Here is a 22,934-nt window from a genome sequence, read left to right on the forward strand (position 1 = left end):
GCTCAAACAGTGAAATATATTAGGCAGAGCCTTACTAGAATGGAATCTGCCTATGAAATCCAAACATCTAGGGAGGGCTTGTTAAGACCACCATTAAGAGATGCCTATAACTTGGTAGAACACTGTTATAGGAGTGTATCCCTGAAGTACATTCAACCCTTTATTTCATTTCAGAAATAAGTAAATCAGGAAAAAACCATATTATTCCAACATACTTTTGACCTTTGCTTGAATGCATTAGTCATAGGAATTTTTAGAATTGTACTAACAATTTTAAGAATACTTCAACTGTGTTTTTTGCTTAGTTGTTAATCATCTAAAGCAATAGTTCTCAATCTTTTCTTCACCAGCAACCCTAGCTCTAATCCTAACCCCTTTAAATATCTTTTGTGGTCATAGATGCCCAAGACTTAATTCTATATTTAAGTGTAATATTTCTTCAAGCCTTTGCAAACCTCTACAGTCTTGGACCACAGGTTGAAAATCACTGATCTTGAATCCCTGAGGACTAGAATCTTCTCACTATGCTTTTTTTTTTTTACAAAAATTACTCAAAAGAAAGGATTGGGGTGAACTATAAATATTATTAAATAAATAACCGAGTTTAAGAGATTAAGTCAAACTAGGCCTTATTTTTGCCTTATAACAATAATCATGCCTTTTAAAGTAGAGACAGTCCATATTTAAATACAAGATAATTATACAAGTCTGTAAAACATATTATTAGGGCCTGAAGAACTACAGATTTCATTTGGCTTTTGTGTATATTATTCAACATACATTTTTATAATGTATAACATATTATTTAGCATATTATGGCCTTCTAGTGTGAATAAAGAAAGTATCCGTTTGTACCATACTGCTCTTTAAATTGCTGTACACAATTATAGTCTCTAAACCTTGTATGGTAATATTCATGAATGCTGAAAACAGTGCAAATATTCTATCCCGGATGTTAAGCATGCATCACTAGTGCCCTCTGATGGAAGAAATCTAATGTACCAAAATGTGCAATTGTCAAGTTTAGATTATGATCATTGCAGCCGTGAGGGAGGTTGATCTGAGTTGGTTATAATCATACATCATTTTGATATTTGAATTTAACTCAACTAAATGCAACATAGATTTAATGTCCCAAATGTGAATGAAGCTAAGAATCATAATTCTTATACTTTTAGATCCCTCACTTTTTATCTAGTACCTTAACATTGTGGTATGCCTAAGGAATCAACCCTCTCATCTCTCCAATTTAACATATCTATGAATTCACTGGGTGAAGCGTCACCATCTGTTACTATGGGCTGAGGCTTCATCACAGTTAGATTATTGCAACTGGCCATCAGGCTCCTTTGAAGATTTTGAAGATCCAAAATGACTGGCTCAAGTTATGATGGCATCTATTTTGTTTGTCCATATGTGACACTAGTACTTTTGGAGTTGCATTGGCTGTGAGCAGGTTTCCAAATAATTGTATCCAAAAATACAATTGTATACAACAATAATTTGATACAATCATTTTTCTTTGAATCTCTTTATGGATCTACACTGCAGGACTACCTTACATCAATATGCCTGCCTTATGAAATCTAGTAAGAATTTGCTGAAGCTCCTAACTTCAGATGCTAAAATGCTAACACCAAGAACTTCAGGGATTGGCCTTCTTTGTATCGTTCTCACTCTTGGGAACAACATAGCTCTTGAAATATGTAGTCCATTTCTTTCAGACCTTGCTTTTCCAAAACATTTTGAGGATTGGAGGATACTTGAATTATCCTGATGGTATAGTACTAAGAATCATACTGATCTAGGATGATTTTATTGTTATATTGGATTGTTTTGCTTTTCTTTTAGTTTCTCCATATTTCTGGCTTTGTTTTAATCTAATTAATGGATCATGGAATATACACTGCTTAAAAATGTGTCTAATTGGAGCAGCATATAAAATCCATAGATAATCAAATCAATAAATAAAAGTAATTTCAAATCAGACATCTTCTACTAAATAAGAGATCTTTCTAAAAATCTTTTAGAAAGCATAATATGCTTTTCAGTGTAGAATATGCTTTTTTTTTTTTTTATGTATTTGTAAGCCAGAAAGATGATGACACCACTAGAAAGGTCACAGTTGAAACTTTGGTTCCATTCTGTACAACTTTTTTTTTAAAAAAGCAAATTAAGGAATTGAGTCAACACATTATATTAACTAAAAACTGTACTGTTGTATATTGGTGATTTGTCATCAAATGTTAATAAGCTGATCTGGGAACACTTGAGGCTACAAGTACACATACACATAACTTTTAAAAAGAATTGTGATCAAATAGATTTACTTACTACGCAACATATCATGATATGCATTATCTGCAATGGAGAAGATGTGGGGAGGAGACTCTGAGCGTCTCTTCCCCTTGTAAGCAGAAACTACTTCTGTTTTGTAGACAGGAAGCCATTTGTAAGGGTTTATTGTCACACAGAAGAGGCCTGAGTAAGTCTAGAAATGAAAAGAATTTTTAATAAGAGTAGAATGATCCTGCCGGTATAGTATTAAGAGTTGATATCATATTGATCTAGGAGGATTTTATTGTTAGTAGAATTGTCTCTTCATGTCAGAAGGAGTAAGGGTATAAAAGTGGATATCTAATAAAAAAATACAAAAATCTTCTAACATTCTTAAGTTAGGTCTAGTAAAGGCTAGAAACCAGGAGACTGTGAGTTCCAGTTTTGCATTTGCCGTGAAAGCATCTGGGTGACTTTGGGCAGTCCACCTCTCTCAGCCCAGCTCACCTCACAGGGTTGTTGTTGTTGTTGGGGAAAAAGAGCAGGAAGGCGTATTTGGTATATTCACCATTTTGACTTATTTATAAAAATAATAAAGGTGGGTTAAAAATCTAAAATAAACGCAACATATTAAAAATCTATGCAACTAAACAAAGAAACATCTTTTTAAACATAATTTAAATAATCTTCAGACAACTTAATAATTATTAATAAGCTTAATTTCAACAGCCAGCTGAGGAGAGAGTTCTTAGGCCCACAAGAACTTCAAAGGTCTGTAGGTTGCAGATTGTACAACTTTTCCTTAAGACAATACTACTTTCAATTGCTATATTTACACACATCTCTCTCTTTAGAAAGTCTTCAGAATAAAAAGATGTAATGAAAAATAATTTAATTTATTGAGGAATCTTTTCCAACATCCTTGATCCAAAACACAGTACCCATTGTCTCTACTGAGCCTAATGCATTTTCTTTCTTCCATTTTGGAAACAGCCTTCCCCAAATTGTTGTCCTTTAAATAGGCTGATAAGGAGAAAGTTCACAATATTGCTAAATTAAATAGAAGAATGTATCACAAAAATATTTCATAAAAATAATTCCTGAACAATTCTTTAAGAAAAACATTAAGGCATTTTCTTCTACAAAAATATGTTATTCAAATAGCACATTTTAAGATGATAAAGTAAAGAAATCATACATAAATCATCCAGTTAGAGTAGCGTCTATACAAATTATATAGCACAGAAGCTTCATTTAGGTGGGTCAACATAGCCATATCTTCAATCATGTCAAACTTTGGAGGGTTCATCTGCTGAACATCATCTTCTTTTACAGTAACAGTCTGCAAAAAAAGAAAGGAACTTTTAATTGGATGCATTCTCTTTCCCATTATTATTAATTTGAAAGGTATTTATGTATATCTCTATCTTCCATTTAGTTGTGTCTGATTCTTAGAGATTCCAGGACAAGGCTTCTTAGAAGTGGTTTGCAATTGCCTCTTTCATAAGCTTGAGATAAAAGGGATTGACACAAGATCACTCAGGTGGCTTTGCCCCATGCCTTAATCATTACACCAAACAGATTTTCAAGTAACTAGCTAGATGGCTGGCTGGCTGGCTGGCTGGCTGGCTGGCTGGATGGATAATAGGACAAAAATTGAAAAAAAATCAAACATGGGAGTGGGGAGAAAGAAAAATATCTAAATAAGTGAAATCTGATCTTTGCAGCAGTTACAAACATAATTATTACTGTTTCCACCCTCCCAAATGACATAACATGTTCCTTTTCCCCCAAACAACCTTTTTCCCAAAATCACCAATGCATTTTTGTCCATTTTCAGGAAAAAGACCATAAAAGGTTTCTGGTCTTTTTATAAAAGTAGTTATTGTTTCTTTCCTAATAAACAGGTCAATTTTAGCAAGTTTGCTGAAGTTTAACCATTTTAGCAAGTTCTACTATTTTCAAGGCCACTTAACTGTTGTGAATAATTTTGTATTTTTTTATCTTTGTGGATATGGTAGCCTCACTACAAAAGGACATTATTAAAGATTATTCCCAAGTATACATTATTAACAAATGCAACTTAAATTTTAAACAGATCAGCACAGTCTTGTACCAATATCACTTGGAACATCTGATTATCAAATAGAAAATAGAAAATAGTAAGTTTGTAATTTTGTTTTATAAAATATGGTGCAGAAATTCAAATAACGATAATAGCAGATTTGAGGTTTTCAGATATTAGTAATGATGCTGACCATCTAACAATAAATTAAAAGCCATTTGACATAGGAGTCTGTAAATTATATTCAAAGTTAAATTCCAATCACTGGAAAGCATATTTCATGAATGAAAACATTTAAAAACCTATGAAACATTTAAAAACCTATGAAAGAAGCATGCTTATTTAAAAACATTCCAAACAACTGAACAATTATTAAAGCAGCTATTGATTGCTGAAGTTCTTTAAGATTGTTTACAATGCTTTTTGGAGAATGTACAGAGAATTACAAAATCTATCTCTATCGTTGGTTTGTGTTTTTACATTTTGTAAACTCAGATCTTTTTATTCTACTCTGCTTATACTCAGTTGCTTTGTATTCATGCATGTGACATAAAAGAGTTAAGACTTTGTTGCCCATTGCCTCTGAGAATATTCAGAACTGCCACAAGTACTGCAGCTTAACCAAGATTGGAAAGAGAAGTTTAAGTCAGAGCCTCCACACGCTCTCCATATGTGCCCACTCTGATTCCCTCCAAAGATAGCAGCATAAAAATGTATTATTGTTTCCACAACACCAGGAATCTCCTATAAACCACCCACCCATCTTTATACTGAACTACATAAATCAACTGAGCAGTGGTGGGATTCAAAAATATTTACTACTGGCGTGGCTTGGTGGATGTGGCAGGGGAAGAATACTGTAAAATCCCCATTCCCTTCCCACCCTACTAACCTGCTTTCCAGCTCCGTTCTTCTGTGCAGGGCAACAAAAGAAGATCCAACCAATCAGCTGTGACTCGGGAGGCAGGGCCAGTCAGAGGTGGTATTTGCCGGTTCTCCAGAACTGATCAGAACCTGCTGAATACCACCTCTGCAACTGAGATATGGACCATCTTTATATAATTACTCTTATGCAGCTAGCCTTATACATGATCAGCCCAAAGCCTCAGATCCAAAGATGTGCATGTATTTGTAGAGGGCTTTTTTCAAGTTGCTACAATGGTAGTCCCTGCAGGATAAGGATAAACTGCTTCACTCTTTTTAAAAGGACTTATATTTACTATTGACATACTACAGTATATATGAGCAAATGTGATGAGGGGATAAGACATCATGCTATAATCCAGGAGACAATGATTTCTAGGCCCATTTTAGGCACACAAATTCAGCTAAGTAACCAATCACTCTCAGCCCTGTGAAGAAGGCAATTTCTTGCCAAGAAAATCATAGGGACTTGTCTAGACAGTCACCAGCAGTCAACATTGAAGTATGTTGGATGGATGGATGGATGGATAGACAGGCAGAAAGACATAAAAATATAAAGGCAATCTCCAGCTATATGGGCCATTTCTTTTTTGTCTTAGATTAATTGACCTTATTGTTAAAGTGTCTCTGGACCAACTGTTTACATTGGCTTGTTGTTTCTCTGTCTTATAGGTCTTGCACTTGTGACTTATCAAGCAGAGAAGGTTCCTTACTTTCCCATCTGCTGTCTCCACAGTAACTTTGCCACCACCACTCTCTTTGATTTCTGCTTCAACGTATGCTTTCTTTTCATCAGGAATCCAACATTTCTTCTTTCCTTGAAAAGGAAGACATTTTTGTCATTATACAAGCATGCTAAATACTTAAAATTGTCAAATAACAGCAACAGCTGTATATTATACAGTGTTCTCTTAGCAGTACTTAGGCTGCTTGCTTTCTCTAAACCATTTCATTCCATTTCATAGGTCAAGTAATGCCTACAAAATATATTCAGATAAGACAATTTTAAGATGGGTGGGCTTCAGTTCCCAGAATTCCACAGCCAAATGTTTTCCTTACCTCAAAGAGGATAGTTTATTCATATATAAAACAAACCAACAAATAATTGGTCCTCACCTGCTGTCATAAACTTTGCCTGATATAACTAGTGTGATTCTGAGATTCAACCAGAATATTTTTTTTCCAGGAGAGCAAAAGGGCTAAAATCCATGTTCAGACCTACAGTGTACCTTTTGTATCAGAACTTTCAATTTTATTATATCCGATCAGGCATCTGCTTTACCAGTCTAGAAGAAATGATGGGCAGAATAGTCATATTATATCTTACCATCAAAGGCCACTGTCTGCAACACCATGATTTCCTTGTCACTTTTTCGAAGGAAAGCTGCAGCTTCCCCGAACTCTGACATGTCCATCATCTTGGCAAACAAAGTGAAGGATATATGCTCACAAAAGAAAAATGAAGCAAACTAGCCTACAAAGATAAAATGACAAACTCAAAGTCAGTAACATATTTTCTATTTTCCAACATAGACCCTGAACAAATAAAGAGAAAACACATATATTATTGAGATTAAGAGATACATTTGCATCAGAAAAATCATTCCTGCTAAAGTAGCAGGGCACTAAATCATAGAAAAGGAATATGCTTTTTAGTTGAAGTAACAATTTTAAATTAAAATATTGAACTAAGGCTGGTGACATCAAGATTAAAATTCCTCTTCAAGAAAGAAAACTAACCAGTTGCCCTTGGCCTAACCTTTGGCTTTCAGCCAATTTACTTTGCTGGATTATTATTGTGGAAGAATACTAGATAAGGATTTACCACAAATTCTACATTGTGTTCTTAATGAAAAAGTGGGACATACATTGAGCAAGTTAATTAATAAATTTGGAAGCACACTGCAACATTTTTTAAATGTTTCTTTTGTTCTGGTTTCTATAGGACTGCTCACAATAGTTCAGTAGTACTTATTTGATTATGCACATAATTGATTCTATACACATTCAGATGATGATGATGATGATTAGTCTCCTTTTTTTCAGGCTCAAATGATTCATTTGGAACATTTTCACCCAGCATTACATTTTTAGGGAATACAAAAATAATGATCAGACTTAATCTTCTCTGGAAACATTATTTCTGACATGGACACTACGTTGTACCTAATACACAACAATTTGCTGATAAATTTTTAAAAGCTATCTATGTCCCACTATTGTGACATAATGTGACAATTTCAGGGCACTTCAAAATATGAACTAAAACCAACAATTATTGGCTAACCTTGAAGAGGCATATTCCCACTCTGGAGAATTCAGCTTCCCACTCCTGTTCTACTCCCAACAAGTCCTAGTACCTCCAAATATATTGATATTACAACTGTTATAATTGCTTACTAATTCTGCCAGCTGGAGATTGTAGGAGTTAAGGAAGGCTGATTTTGGCACCCAATGTTGCCATATTAAATCAGACCATTTAGTTCAGGACTATTTATTCAGATTGATAGCAACATAGCTAACTGCTAGTCACAAACAACTGAAACAGGCAGAATATTGTTCAAGATTTTTGGATTTCAAGAATTACAGTTTTTAAAACAAGTAAGTAAATTCAACAAAAAATATAACTATTTAAAGTCACATTTGAATTTTCTTAGGTTGAAAACTAGAGCTACTCATCATAGTGGTTTCATTTTTTTCAAAATAAAATCAATATTCCCCTTAATGAAGCAAGGAATCATTATGAAATATGGTAGAGGTTTGGGAGTAAAAATAGTCATATAAATGAACAAAAATCCCTTTCAGTACAATTATTACTACCAAATAAATAATGTTAAATACATTGCCAATTCAATCTAAACTGATTTATTTGTACCTAAGTCCCAGTGAATTCAGTGGCACTTGGTCCTAGGTAATATGACATTTTCAGATAGCAAATAGTACTTCAGATATAAAACAAAACACTATGATGAATAAGGATATACTGCCTAGAGTCACATTTGTCTATATAAATTTAATAAATACAAGAAAATATAATGAGATGGTTTAAAGGTTTTTTTTTTAGTTTTGCTTTCTAGATCGTTACTATTTCACCCTTTATTTCTGTCTATTCAATAAGAGCTGATATTGTCAATATGCAGTGTGACTGTTGGATAATTCTTTTCCTGTTCTTGGTATGTTTATATATTTTATGTATGTATATGTATATATGGTTTATATATTCTTTGTCTTAAATAAAATAATGCACACTCCATATTTAGAAAATCAAATATCTTTTGTTCTTCAGATTTCTTGTAGAGTTAATGGAAAAATTCCTTGGAGATATTGTGACATTTAGTATATAATTGCTCATGGACCATTATCATTTCTAATTATTACTGTTCTCTGAGTGGATTACAAAAAAGGAATGGTATTTCCTTCTTCTCGCAGTGAACACAGAAATCTTGTAACATTTTGCTAGGATAAAGGGAAAACTGCCAAAAGATTAAATAGGACCATAAACTGTTACAGGTTTTGAGAATGCTCAAATACGAGAAGACTTATTATATAAAATGAACTAGTCACAGGGCATTTTGCTTATTTTTTTCCTCAAAGTTTGAATTTAAAGATAACTTGGGATTTAGAAACTCGCATTGAATTACAACTATGAATTTGAATAAAAGGTAATACTGCAATCTTTTAAATATATGATTTTTCTCCATTATTAATGAATGGTGGTATCAATAGAATTCATTCATTCATTCACATTCATTCATTCCTTCATTCGTCTTCAAAGCAACCAGGCCAGGAATTTTTGTTTATTTTACACTAAACATGAATACTAGGGCTGTGCACATTTCAAAAATGAAAGTAATAACAGAAGCTCTGGTATTTATTAAAAGGACCTGATCTGAAACCATTATGAGTGAAAAGAAGATTTAATAAATAAAATTTCTGCTATTCGAAATGGTATTATTACATTGTTTTATTATGCAAAATAGAATAGTATCTATATTCTTGCATCAGCTCATTTAAATTTAAATTTTCCATTTTAGGTGAGTATTAATTTTGCTATTTATAAAACTGATAAAATTCTGCCAATTTCTATGCAATAATTATTTCCACTTCTCAAGCAGAGCAACAGATCACCTTATTAAATCATTTTTCAAGCAAAAATAGCTGCAAATATTTCAATACCCATGAAAATTAACTTTGCTGCTAGAAGCAGGAAACAATATTATTTTTGCGTTGTAAAATCCATCAAATATACTATATATAATATGTTTAAATTTTGTAGGAATTCATTCATTGTTTAGTTATTGCTATTATTTTGTCAAAGATCTACCCTCAAAATTTTGAGGCTTTACTGCATTTCCACCTAAAATGGAAAAGAGCCCTTTTTTATTATAACACACCACACCTATTTTATAATTATGTATTTTATTTTATATAGGATTCCTATAGGAATTAAATAACAAAGTATAAAGTCTTATAATATAATTCCTGCCTTGAAACATATAAGAATTCCCAGAGTGCCATATGACACCATTGAATGCCTTGCCTAAATCTGATTCCTAAATTTGTCTCAAACCCGGTGTAAATATAACAAATATGGGTAAATGTATTATATTAATCTTTTGGCTTGTGCAGAATTATTATTGATTTCTCAAAAACATGGGTTTACAAGTTCTAGTATCCTCTTTGCTCATAACATGAATTTAACTGAGACCAAAGTGGCCAGGACATTTTATAGATTAATAGTGTGTGTCACTTGCATGCTTTAACTTACTAAACCTTTATAAAAGGCATGTGTCCAGATAGGCCCTTCTTCTTCCATAAGGTCTGATATACATTCTATCCAGTATATAATCCTGCTTTATAGTTTTTAAATAATTGATAGGCCTGATAATTTTGCAAAACTTTTGAAGCCTTTTTTTATACAGTTATCCAAATATGCTAGATTTGAAAGAATAAGGAGTGAAAAAATTAAGAAATGCTCTTTGACCTTTATATTACTTTTTGAATGTTGCTAATGTTAATGTTTTTGTAAATAAATTAAATAGAAGGATGTTAATAGCCATCCCTGATTAGTTCCTCTTAAAAATAGACATTCAAAAGAATAATCAACATTCGTTCTTATTTATTATTTAATGTTTATACATCTGACATAATACCTTCTTGGTGGTAATTCCTATCATATCTGCTTAATTTTGTACACTCTTATAATATTTATCAAAAAGAAAGCCTTTGTTAAAAAAATGTGGAAGGTAAGGAGTTACTTTTGTGTATAACAAATATCTCATTCACTGAAAACTACATTTAATGCAATTGACCTCTGCTTGTAATTTCATATTATTAGTGACGAGAAATCTCTCCAGGTTTTCTTTTATATGTTAGCACTGACTCAGAGCTAAAAGTATTAATGTATCAGATCTTCACTGTAGAATCCTAAAATGATATACTTGGAAATGAGGACCACTATATCAAGATTTTTATCCCAAGACAGAAAGTCTGAGTAATCTTTATGAATTTTCAGCTATTAAGATTGGAAATAATAGGAATAATCTTTTCCACACTGGATTTTTCATCTGTTGAGATATTCAAGTATTGGACTATTTCAGAAAAGTCTCATAATGTGATACACGAATCATGGCAATAGGATGTAATTCCTGGACAAACATTGGACAGAAATACTAAGTAATGTTAAACGTAAGAGGAAATAGAATTCTAGTCTGTGTTGCAAATTAGTACTGCCTGTTTAAAATAAAATAAAGGAAAATAAAATAATGTTTATATTTTAAAAATCTGAAATATTGGAAAGTTAAAAAGAATAGTATTATGAATAAAACCAAGAATACAAACCAAAGAAAAATCCCAACCAATGGCTGTATACCACTGCAATGATTAATATATTCTCATCTGCAATAAGAATTGGCTTAAATTATGCATTTCTAAAGGATTCCAGCTCATCTCTGACTTAATCTCAATCCACAATCTGTTTAAACCGTGTTACAGAATGAGTTCCAATGATAGTTGGAAAAATAGAAAATATAACTAAAAACTTATCAGTCCATCTTTAATATAACACAGATCTCAATCTCCTTTCAAAACACTAAGCATTTAGTGTATCTAATCTATACATTATTGGCAGCAGGTCAGTACTACTAAAACAATATTCCCTGTTTATGTAGCTAAAACTTTATCTCTTAGCAGAAAAACATACAATACCAATCAAACTTTATAGGACACCAGGTTCAAAATATACTCATATATCTTCAGAAAGAAGAGAGGTTAATACCTACCCTGGCAAGAAAAGGACCAACTAAGGAGATTCTGCTGTTCCTGGCTTTTATACATTTTTCACCAAGGTCATTGATGATAGCGACATAAAAGGCATCAATACTTTCCCTTGTTTCTAAATTTGGCTGCTGGTCCTAGAAGAAGCTGGAGAGGGTGGAGGAAGAAGGCACATTTCAAAGTATGTGGCATTTTAAGGAGAGGGGTTGATTAATTAGTTTGGATTCTAACTCATGATTCTTTATGAAGCAATGTAAAATTTACAAAGTAAATATAAAGATGAATTGCTGATCAAATTAAAAGCAATCAATCAAACAATCAACCTACCCATAAACACAAGCCTTTTTTGGACTGCAAGACAATCCTACAAAGGGCTCGTCAAAATGCTAAATTTTGGACACGAAGGTTTATAGTCCTGTGATAAGTTATAGGAAGGAGAGGAAGTGGGGATGGAATGGATGTACACTTTTTGCCATCTACAGTATATTTAGTAGTCTGGGAGAATATTTGGACACTGAACAGTTTTACTACCCACTATGGGTAACATTTACTAGGATCACACACCAAACAAATATCAAACTAAGGCTACCAATAATTTGTTAGTCACTATCAAAATTCAAATTGGCACCACAGAAATATTTGTAGTGGCTGGCCAGATTATTTTTAACTTGTTTCAGTGAATAATATTAACCTGCTCTGGCTTAATTAATGAAAGAAAAGCATGGAGCCAAACTAGGGTTAGGAAGGCAATTGAACTTGCTTCACTCATTTGGAGATTTTATTTCATTTAATCCCCTGGGCTCCTGCATACTTGTTAACATCATGATGAAAAATGATGGCATTTTATTCACACAGGCTGCTTCCTTTGGAAACTCCCTAATTCACACCTTGGGTTGCATGGCTTAGAAAAGTCAATTAAACCTCCTGCCAATCAGTTGATGACATCGACTCCTGCCAATAATCTGGAAGCACTTTTCATCATGTCAAGTCATGACTTTTTCCAGTGTAATACTAAAGTTTTATGCACAGGAGAAAAATATGCATACATAAAAAGAGGTAAATTATAAGTTGTATACATGGGAATAGCTCACTTTTCTTCAAGTGCAGGTGTTGAATGCCAAAAAGGAAGTAAAGGAAGCAAAAGGAAGCTCCTTTTATAATTGTGTTAAAAGAGGGTATTTTATCAGGTAACTTGTACTTTTTTCTGTTGGAATCTCTGTCTATTCAATGTAATTCAAAAAACCTTCAACATCTGATCACTTCAACAAACAACTTCATTAAACTATTAATCAGCTGAGGGAAAATATTTTAGTGGTTATGATTGTAAGCCACCAGAGTTACTTGAGGTAAGATGAGCAGCCTATAAATTTTACAAATAAATAAACAAATAAACTGAAAAGACAAAATGTTTCTTATCAATATTATTTTTCAGAAAAGATGTTTTCAAATGTAGGATGCCATCATGGAAACGACTTCAGTAACTAAGTGCTGCCTTTTTGTAGGAAGTAGAACCTGGCAAGGGGTCTCTTGGGCAAACCCATGTGAAGGTTCATGTGAGAACAGTGTCCCAGACGTATTGACTGTTAAGAACTAAATAGGTTGTAAGGAACAAACTGAATTTTGTGTCTGGAAACAAAGTGGAGTCAATAGCTATTTTGGAATGTGTCTTCTTCAATATCCTTTCAAGTAAAATGATTCCTCAGCCAGAATCCTATTTAATGGAAATGAATTTCACTGGATCTTTAAATGCTTTTACATTCATGCACATACTGCATGTCCATTCCTATTTGAATGAAAATAAGTTAACATGTCTAGCATTAAGGAGCATGGATGTGACTGCAAATAGCTTGCTAGTGTGAACACTCCCAAAGGAAGCAGCTTAGGTTAGTTATTCTGTTCCTATCTAGACAAGAAGTGTTCACTATTTTTAGCTAAGTAAATAAAAATGAATAGTCTGCCTGCTAAGTGATTTCAGCAGAAGTAAGTACAAAGTAAGTAAATAGTTGAAAAACTGAACCCTGTGAAAAATTTGAGTTTTCACAAATGAAGACACTTAATACTGGGTTTCTTACTAAGAAAATTTTAGGGACAGTAAAGAATAAATGTTCAGATGGGGTGCATACCATGGTGCCAGTAGTGTGCAAAGACTGTGCTCCAAAACTACATTTGCTAAACTTGTACATATAAAATGGATTAAAGAGATTTAATGATTACTTTTTACATTAAGTGATTACTTTTTGTATATAGTCAGAGCAAAAATTATACTTCAGGCACAAATTATGGAGATGCTTCAGAGTCCCTCTCAAGCTTTTAGATTCTATTATTTATAATTTAAATGGTTTTTTAATCTATAGTTATCAATCAACAGCTGCACACAATTGCTATAGGCAATTTTAATATTGTTATAAGAAAAACAAGGCACAGTCTTTCTAGTATAAAACACAGTATTCATACATCAGTAAGATCAATCACGACTTCTTTTCCCACTGGAAATACAATGGACTTTTTAATTCTGTGCAAATAAAAATGTATAGAGTTACAAAACTGATATATCACAATTCTACCACAGGGCTATCTTATAAATGTATATGGTAGTTCTCTAGAGGTTAAGTATAAACTCCAGCAGCTACAGCTGACATGACTTCAATGAAAAAGGCTAGGAATTGTGGTTCCCCAACAGTTAAAGAATCACAGCTCTTCCATCCATAGTATAAATTAGCATGAAACAAAGTAAAGCAGAACAAGCTAAATATTCATTTTATTTTCCTAGCAGAAAATAACTTTGAAGTTGAAATCCATCTTGGCTAGGTTGTCAAAACTATCCGGAATGTGTTGACAGTCACATACTGCATTTCCAACCAACAAGCAGTATAAAAAGGCAATATTCTGCTGTGGGTTTTGAGAAGTGTTAACAAGCATCAACATCCTGATAGAAAGTTTTTCTTTGTTCTAGTATTGACTCAGCATCTCACATATCATAGTTGCATCTTTTTTTATTGTTGGCGTTTGAAAATTCCCGTTAGCCTGGACAAAAACCTTTCAATACACAAACAAAAAGCACACATTTCTGTAGATATACATTGTACTGTGGACTTTCCAGAGTCAGACAGTAAATTTTTTTTTTTAATGCAAAAATGTTTTTAAATAGTAATGGTGAAAGTTAATTACAGATAATTACTTATACAGTTAACGCCTCTTAAGACTAAAAACAGATGAAGTGCCAGTCATTGCTAAACTATAACTCCCAGCATCCAATGCCATTGGACAAATTTGCTGGTATTGCTGGGAGTTACAGCGCAGCTCCTTGTGAAGACATTTCTTAAATTTTTTTTTTTAAAGTTTTTATTCAAGAAAAAAGAAAATATTTTAAAAAGAGAATCATGTTCTCACATTTTACAGTGTTTTCATAACAGTGTACATCTCTATTAGTGTTAATTAAGATCATTTACTACAAAGATATCTTAAATCTAATTCCTGATTTCTTAATTATCTATGTTATTAATACGCCGTGATACATTGTTTGTTTTCCTATGTTACTACACTACTACACCTATATACATAGCTATACTATACATATATTCATAGCTTTTTAATGAGCCAACCCAAACCAACATTTTGGAGCTATAAACATTTCTTGTTTCTGTGCCATTTGGCCCTCAAAAGTATTCTTATTCTGATGTATGAAGGCAACAGTTATCAAGAGCAAAAGCTAAAAACAAAAATTGCAGATCCTCTATTTCAATCTAGGGCAGGTGATTTTATATTTTTCTCTGCATACAGTAGATCTTATTATCTCTAGGCAGTCTCCCAAAGAGCCTAGGTCTTTCAGAATGGAAAGAAAGAAAAGCATTGTAAAGGCAGACTTGAGCCCTGCAAGTGCTTGGTCAAGCTTCATCCAAACTGAGGCTAAAACTAGAAAGCCTACAGTTAGTTAGAAATGAAAGTATCAAGCTCTAATAAGATCTTAGAAAAGTCTTAATAAATAAAAAGAACAGAATGATCACCAAGCTATTTGCCTCTATGTGTACATCTATCCAAAAAAAATTTTTTTTTGCTGCGCTTAGTTATAAACCAGTGATGGCTAACCTTTTCAGCTTGGTGTGTCGAAAATCGGAAAAAGTGTAGCCTTCCTCAGGTCGTGTGTCACTTCAAGAAATATCAATAATTTGGTTTATAACGGATTGGGCTGGGGTGATCACACAGGGCTGTGAAACTCTGTCTCCCTGGTCTCAGGGCTGCAGGTGCAGGATGTGGGGATTGGAAGGCCACCTTACAGGGCTGTGAACCTCATGGATCTCCTTTCCTCCTGTAGCGTTCCTGAGGTAATGAAACTGAGAAACCTCAGTTTATGGCGGTTAAAACTGGTTCTCTGCAGCGGTGACATCACGCCTCCACGCAACAAGCAGGGAGCAGGGATTGGAGCAGAGCACAGGCAGCCTCTAAATGTGCAGGTTTTCCCCACACCAACAGGCGTGTCAGTCAAAGTGCCTCGGCGTGTCACGAGTGACACGCGTGTCATCAGGTTAGCCATCACTGTTATAAACTAAGCCCTCTCTATTTCATAGTGTGATGAGTGGCTGGCCCCTGTCCATTGTTCCTTAATGAAGCCTAGTCTCTGTCCTTTGCATTGGCTCTTGACAGCTGTTGCCTTCATAAATCCATCTACAGGAAACTTGATTAATCACTAGATCTACAGAGTTATAATGACTTGTAAGAAAATATAATTTTTGTTGTGGTTCAAATAAGCTGGAGAGAGGCCAGAAATAAACAGAGTTAAATATCCAAAACAGAGCACAGGAGGAGGAAACATCAAACCACCCTTGGCTAATTTAAAAAGCTAGCAGTTACACCTGATTAATATTTGCATCAATGCTTCCAGGGAACTTTGGAATTAGCCACTGAGTAAAAAGCCCTAAGGAAGTAGACAGTGAGAAACTTACTTCTATGCTCTTCTTAAGAAAGCCACATGTTCACATCCATATATTTACTACAATATGAACTTGAATCAAAGGAGATTTTACTGTTTGTTTAATTCTAACTTTGAAGAATGAATGATTCTTTGAAAGCTTGTCCCAAGAGTTTACATTGCAGCTATTTTCAGTAAGACGGGTTGCATTTATTTCCAACTCATACTCTTGTCATTTAACCAGTAATGTCTTTTCCATGCTGAGAGTTGGTGATGGTAGGGTAATTTGTGTGCATAATTAAAATGACACTGATTTGTAACTGTAGTTATGTCACTAATATGTTAATACTGAATACTGTTATGCAGTGTATAAATATAATACATTTGCAAATAAGTAAATTTATTTCTCCAAGGAGCAAATTGTTGATAGAAAAGTCCCATATCTTGGAGTGAGATAACAGCATGTTCTGTATCTGACTGTATTCCTCTCATAAATATTTTAGAAAATAACCACCAACAATTATGCAACTATTGATATGTGTTACCAATGTTTCAGGATGCTTCTGGACTTTGATCTTACTATGGTTCACCATTCCTACTTTGTGGAATTTAATAGGGTGGAAGCAGAGGTGGTATTCAGCAGGTTCTAACCAGTTCTGGAGAACCGGTAGTGGAAATTTTGAGTAGTTCGGAGAACTGGCAAATACCATCCCGACTGGCCCCGCCCCCATCTATTATCTGTCTCCCAAGTCCCAGCTGATTGGCTGGGTCTTTTTTTGTTGCCCAGCACAGGAGAACAGAGCTGGAAAGCAGGTTACTGGGGTGGGGAGGAAATGGGGATTTTGCAGTATCCTTTCCCTGCCGTGCCCAACAAACCACGCCATGCCCACAGAATCGGTAGTAAAAATGTTTGAATCCCACCACTGGGTGGAAGGTAAAGTGAGATGTGTAGTGTGTCATCTTTCTCTCTCTTTCCTATTTTCCCAAGTCTTTAATTTTCTCTTTTTAATTGGTCAAAAACATTTAGGAGGAAAAGAGAAACAATTACACATAAAATTCTGTTAGCATCTACCATCTGGATCAGGGGTCGCCAACCTTTTGGACCTCAGGGACCACTAAACTCACAATTTTTAATCCCGTGGACTACTAATATGAATTTTGACTGATTGTGGCTTGCTGACGTTGGTGGGAAAGTCGGTACCATATTCCAGAGCTGCAGTAGTCACAGTACTGGCCTTTGGTCATCTCGGAGCAGCTGCTCCTCCACCCGGATGCACCAGCCTGCCATGGACTGGCGAAGCTGCTCCAGGATGACCAAAGGGCCAGTCCTGTGACTACTGCAGCTCTGGAATATGGGGCCAACTTTATCATCAATGTCAGCAAGCCGCCCTGGGGCGGATTTCCCTCCCCCGCTGTTGGTCTTACCTTCCAGTTCCAGCTTGCATGGCTCTACTCAAGGTAAGGTTTGCGCTCGTCCAAAGGGCCAGTGGGTGGGGAGCACAGCCTTGTGTTCCCACAAAGTCTGGATTAATTGCTTTGGGGGGTACATTTCTCTGCGGACCACCAAAATTTTCTTACAGACCATCAATGGTCCCCGACCCACTGGTTGGTGACCACTGATCTGCATGATCTCTCAGTCACTGGAATTAAACATTACAGAATGATCTAAAAGGGGTCAAAGGAATGCAGTTGCCACAGTTAATCACATGCAAGGCCAAAAGTACAGATTCAATATCATAAACACAGGCAAAAGCCAAACTTAGAAATTATTTGGGGGTTTAACATTTGATTATCTTTCTTTGTGGCCTTGGCAGGGTTACTGTTCTTTTCTTTTCTTTTTGCTTTTTTGTATGTATATTGTCAAATGAAATGATAATATTGCATTTCTCATAGAACAATAGAAGAATTAAAGCAGGCTATAAATATAATGAATAACAGTACATTAGATACTGTCGGTAATTGTGTTTGCTTATAAAAATGCTTCTAGTATTTTTATTGTAAAGCAGTTTGCTGGAGATTTAGAACTGGTGCAAGATAAAGATATGGAACTTGTGGTGATACTGATGTTGGGCTGTATTTCCTGTCATTCTTGATCCAATCCTAGCTGAAACAGGTAAAAATTCAAGTATAATAATGTTTAGAGAAGCATAGTTACCATTAACACAATGGTAAAATGATTGTGGTGTTTTTTTCTGGACCAGTTCTGGGATTGGTGGAGGAAAATGCTCTGCACCGGCTTCTCCTTTTCTGTGGCAGGTTCCAATCCATGCTGTGGGTGCAGAGAAAGAATAAAAGGCCAAATCTTGTTCCTTTGCAATGTGGGCTGTCTCAGGGCTTGGAAATTTTACTTCTCCTCTTTAACATCTACATGAGGCCACTGGGTGAAGTCACGATAGTGCACTCATGCACACCCTTTAAATTCATGTTCCATAACTGCAATTGGCAGTTATGACTAAGAGAGCTTTGCACAAATCCATCTCATGTAGCAATTATAGGCGTTTCTGGACTGGAAAGTGTTGCTCATGGTCATTCATGTTCTGGTCACTTCCTGGTTCTATGCCTGCCATGTGCTTTGGAAGATTTGTCTTAGAAGACCATCTGGAAGCTGAAAGTAGTCCATAATGCAGTGTTGTGCAGTTTGGGGTATGTCATCGTTGCACTACCCTTATGTGAGTTGCACAGGCTTCCAGTTTTTTTCAAGGTATGTTGTAAAGTTATCATCTTTAAAGCCATGAATATCACAAGATCAGTTTATTTGTGGCATCCTCTTTCCTCTACCTGCTCCACCAGGTCCAATAAAGTGAATATACTCTCCAGGTCCATTTTCTTAAATGTTGCCCTCCAGAGGGTGACTTAGGAAGCACACCTTCTCCATAGCAGCCCTTGCCCTTTGGAAAACACTTCCTCCGGGCCGCTACCCTGGAGTTTTCCAGTAGTGTTAGGGTAGGGTGAGGCTGATCCCATACCAGAGGTGGTATTCAGCAGATTCTAACCAGTTCTAGAAAACCGGTAGTGGAAATTTTGAGTAATTCGGAGAACCGGCAAATACCACCTCTGACTGGAGATTTTACAGTATCTTTCCCCTGCCACGCCCACCAAGCCATGCCCACAGAACTGGGAGTAAAAAAATTTGAATCCCACCGTCCCATATAATTGTTTATCAGGCCTGAAGGAGGTGCTGATGATTTTATTCTTTTCATTGTTTTATTATGATTTATAAACTACCAAGATTATGCTACATAAAATGAGGCATATAAATTACATAAACAATGAAGTGTGCAATATTTCTAAAATAACACCTAATGTGACTCAGGTTTATGTAGAAATAAAAAGCAATTATATCATCAAAATTACAAAATACAATTAGCAATTTTTACACCATTCTTCATTTTATGTTTTAGCAAAGCCTTCAAATTGTCAGTCCTAAAGCAGACCAGGCTGAGGCCATCTTTGAGGCTTCAGAGTTGCCACAAGGAAGAAGAAGAGACAGGGAGGGGAGAAATAGATAGCTGGGGGTTTGTAGTCAAAACAAAAAGGTTTCCTATGGGAACCAAGGGCATTCCAACAGGTGGCTGTGGGGGAGGAGGAGTGGAGTAACCAAGCAACTGGCCAGCACCTTTATTGGACAATGTGACTGATGACTTGGGAGAAGGGGAAACTTTCAGTTTTTAATCTTGTGAAAACCACGGGAACTTTCAGAGTTGGTTTTCACTAGTTGTGCCAATATGAGGTATCCAATAAATCATTCCTTGAGGAATCTGCCTGCCTTGGAGTTCTGCTTTCTATGGGTGCATTACTTTGAACACTGACACAGATCTTTTTTGAATTAAGGCCACTCAAAATCTTAAGGCACTACTCATACTGATTATTTTCCTTTGATATGGGAAGCAGTATATACATCAATATAATTAATGAAAACTGTCAGTTTCAGGGTTATATATCAGACATTTCTTATGATTCATGTCTTTGGACCCTTTTCCTGTCAGAATAAAATTTTGTTTTAAGATATTTAAAATCAAGACATGCAGTATCCACATTGGTTATATAAAAAGAAAATATTTCTTTAACTGGTAGGTTAAAACAAACAATTGTAAAGACTCTTGATAATACATCTTGTGACTAGTGTAGTCTATTTTTAATAATACTGCCTCTTGGAAAAGAATGTAATAAGATTTATCTTTTCTAGACACAAGATAGTGTCAAAAGCAGTGCCACAATCTTCTAGTGGTTGTCTGGATTGTGTAAAATCTATTCATGACACCATACTGCTTTCTAAATAAAGAATTAGCACCAAGAGTTTAGTTCTTTTATAATGTGCTCTGAATACAAAATCATTGTTTAGAGAGAAGACTACAGGTGGTTTGCTGTATACAGAAGACAATGAAAATTCTTTACAATTTTCTTCTGTTTCAAAATTGACTTCTCCCAGAGATTTACATGGCTTCCACCTTGCCTGTGTTGAAGCATTTTAATTTCCCTCCAGCTTTGGGTTGAAATGGATGGATGGACCTTATGGGTTTTTCAGGCTATGGAGGGATAATTGGGATCCCTTAATGATCACTGTTTAAAGTGTGTTTTTGTTGTTCACTGCTGTTGTTTTTAAATTCTGTAAAACTGCACAGACTTTGTCTTAAATAAGCAGCTTAGCAATGTATTTTTTTTAAAAAAAAAAACCATCAAATTATATTAAAAATCAAAAGAGCATACAATAGAGCAGGAGTGTCAAACTCGATTTCATTGAGGGCCGCATCAGGGTTGTGTTTGACCTCTGAGGGCCGGGAGTGGCGGCGTAGCCAGGGTAGGGATGTCCACCTCGACGTCACTCATGTTGGGGGCTCCTGTGGTGGTCCGAGCACTCTGCCAGCAAAAACAGAGCTCGGGAGGGCTATGTGTTCCATTTTTGCTGGCAGAGACACTGCGGGCCAGTCCTTTGCTGTTTCCAGGACAACCCCACGGGCCAGATCTAAGCACCCCGTCAGCCGGATCTGGCCCACAGGCCTGGAGTTTGACACTCCTGCAATAGAGATCATACAATAACTGTCAGGAATAGAAAATGTAGAGATTACCCAACAGCTGGCAATCTATAGGGCAAATTCTTTCTCTGCTGCAAGGCAATAACTATAAACTATACGACAGAATCAGTGAGCCAGCTTTGGGACAGATTAAGAGCTCACTCAACTGAAAGTTTTACCTCTACATCTGTTTATTCTTCAGTAGAAATAACATGCACTAGGGACTGCCTGTCAGCTGTATCTAGAACTAAGTGACATTGGAACAGTAGTTGCATCATTACTGCAGTTTGAAAGTTGACTAGAAAACTTTCTATGACAGGATGCAAGGTTTTAGGATTCCACAGTCACAAAGAACTGTTATGCTGGTATACAGTTTTTCAATTGCTTCTATCTGATTAATTATCTGCAAATCGAATGAATAGTGCAAATAATCATTATTGTTAACATTATTATTTATTTGTAACATTTATTGGCTGCCCCCTTAGCACAGGGTAATAATGGGTGATTACAGTGTTAAAAAAATAAAAACTATACATAACCTAAAAGACACAAATAAAATAAATACAATACAATAGGAATTCTATTATTGAGCCCCAATTAAAAGATGGGGAGGTAGGGTGTAGAATGAAAAGAGGTGAGATCTGTGATTGATCTATCAACCACCTTCCATGTGAAACCCCTCCAGAGCAAGATGTTTTAGTTCTTGCAGAAGGGGAGGAGAGTTAGACTCAGGCTCACTCCACGGGGTCAAGATATTCCAAAGGGCACAATGGCCAAGAAGGACCCCATTAGCTGGAATATTCTGGCCAGTGGGGCTCACAGCATGGCTCCTCTGCCAGGACGGGTGAGGTGAGCCAAATCCCAATGGGATGAGACAGTCTTTCACATAGCCCCATGCCACGAGGAGCTTTAAAGGTGATTACCAATATTTTTAATTGTTCCTGGAAGCAAGCTGGCAGTCAATGCAGCTCAGGGAGCAGTGGTGTTACATGAACCACCTTTGGGCCCCAAGAATTGCCCGCATTGCCACACTCTACACCACATGTAGCTTCTGAATGTTCTTCAAGAGTAACTCCATGTAGAGCCTCTTGCAACAGTCCAATTGTGAGATTACTAAGGTTTGAATGACTGAGCACAGGGTCCCTTGATCTAGGACAGGCTGCCACTGGCATACAACCTTGAAGTTGAGCAAACTTTACATTGATAGTTTGGTGTTATTTTGTACAATTCCAGGCAACATAATAATGCTTCTATTTTCTCCACAACAAGAACAACCTTGGGAGGTGGACTGAAACTGAAGGAAAGAACAAGAGAGTAAAGTCACCACCAGGTGACTTTTATGGTTTCCCAGTTTGTAGAGTAGCAATTTACTATCATATTCAATTGATCCTTACTTTCTATTCTCTTTTTTACATTTTTATATTTTTGTGTTCTATTTTCTGTTTAAGAAAAGTATAAAGCTTTACAGGAGATG

At 35.4% G+C, this 22,934-nt stretch overlaps 1 protein-coding gene across 1 annotated transcript in view; it reads right to left on the reverse strand.

The window, feature by feature from the left end:
- Positions 1 to 6,730, reverse strand: part of MYH15 (myosin heavy chain 15) — a 90,549-nt gene extending 83,819 nt beyond the window's left edge. The window contains exons 1-4 of the mRNA XM_087966535.1: positions 6,594 to 6,730; positions 5,980 to 6,083; positions 3,476 to 3,619; positions 2,335 to 2,491 (exon numbers count right to left, since the gene is read on the reverse strand). Of these exons, the coding sequence (XP_087822661.1) occupies positions 2,335 to 2,491; positions 3,476 to 3,619; positions 5,980 to 6,083; positions 6,594 to 6,684 (496 nt within the window). The 5' untranslated portion in view covers positions 6,685 to 6,730. The remainder of the gene's footprint in view (positions 1 to 2,334; positions 2,492 to 3,475; positions 3,620 to 5,979; positions 6,084 to 6,593) is intronic.
- Positions 6,731 to 22,934: the final 16,204 nt, after the last annotated feature.

The sequence above is a fragment of the Notechis scutatus genome, chromosome 5 (genome assembly GCF_049901735.1).
Source record: "Notechis scutatus isolate UNSWTSFEM ecotype Mainland chromosome 5, rNotScu1.2, whole genome shotgun sequence".
In the NCBI taxonomy this organism is placed as follows: Eukaryota; Metazoa; Chordata; class Lepidosauria; order Squamata; family Elapidae; genus Notechis; species Notechis scutatus.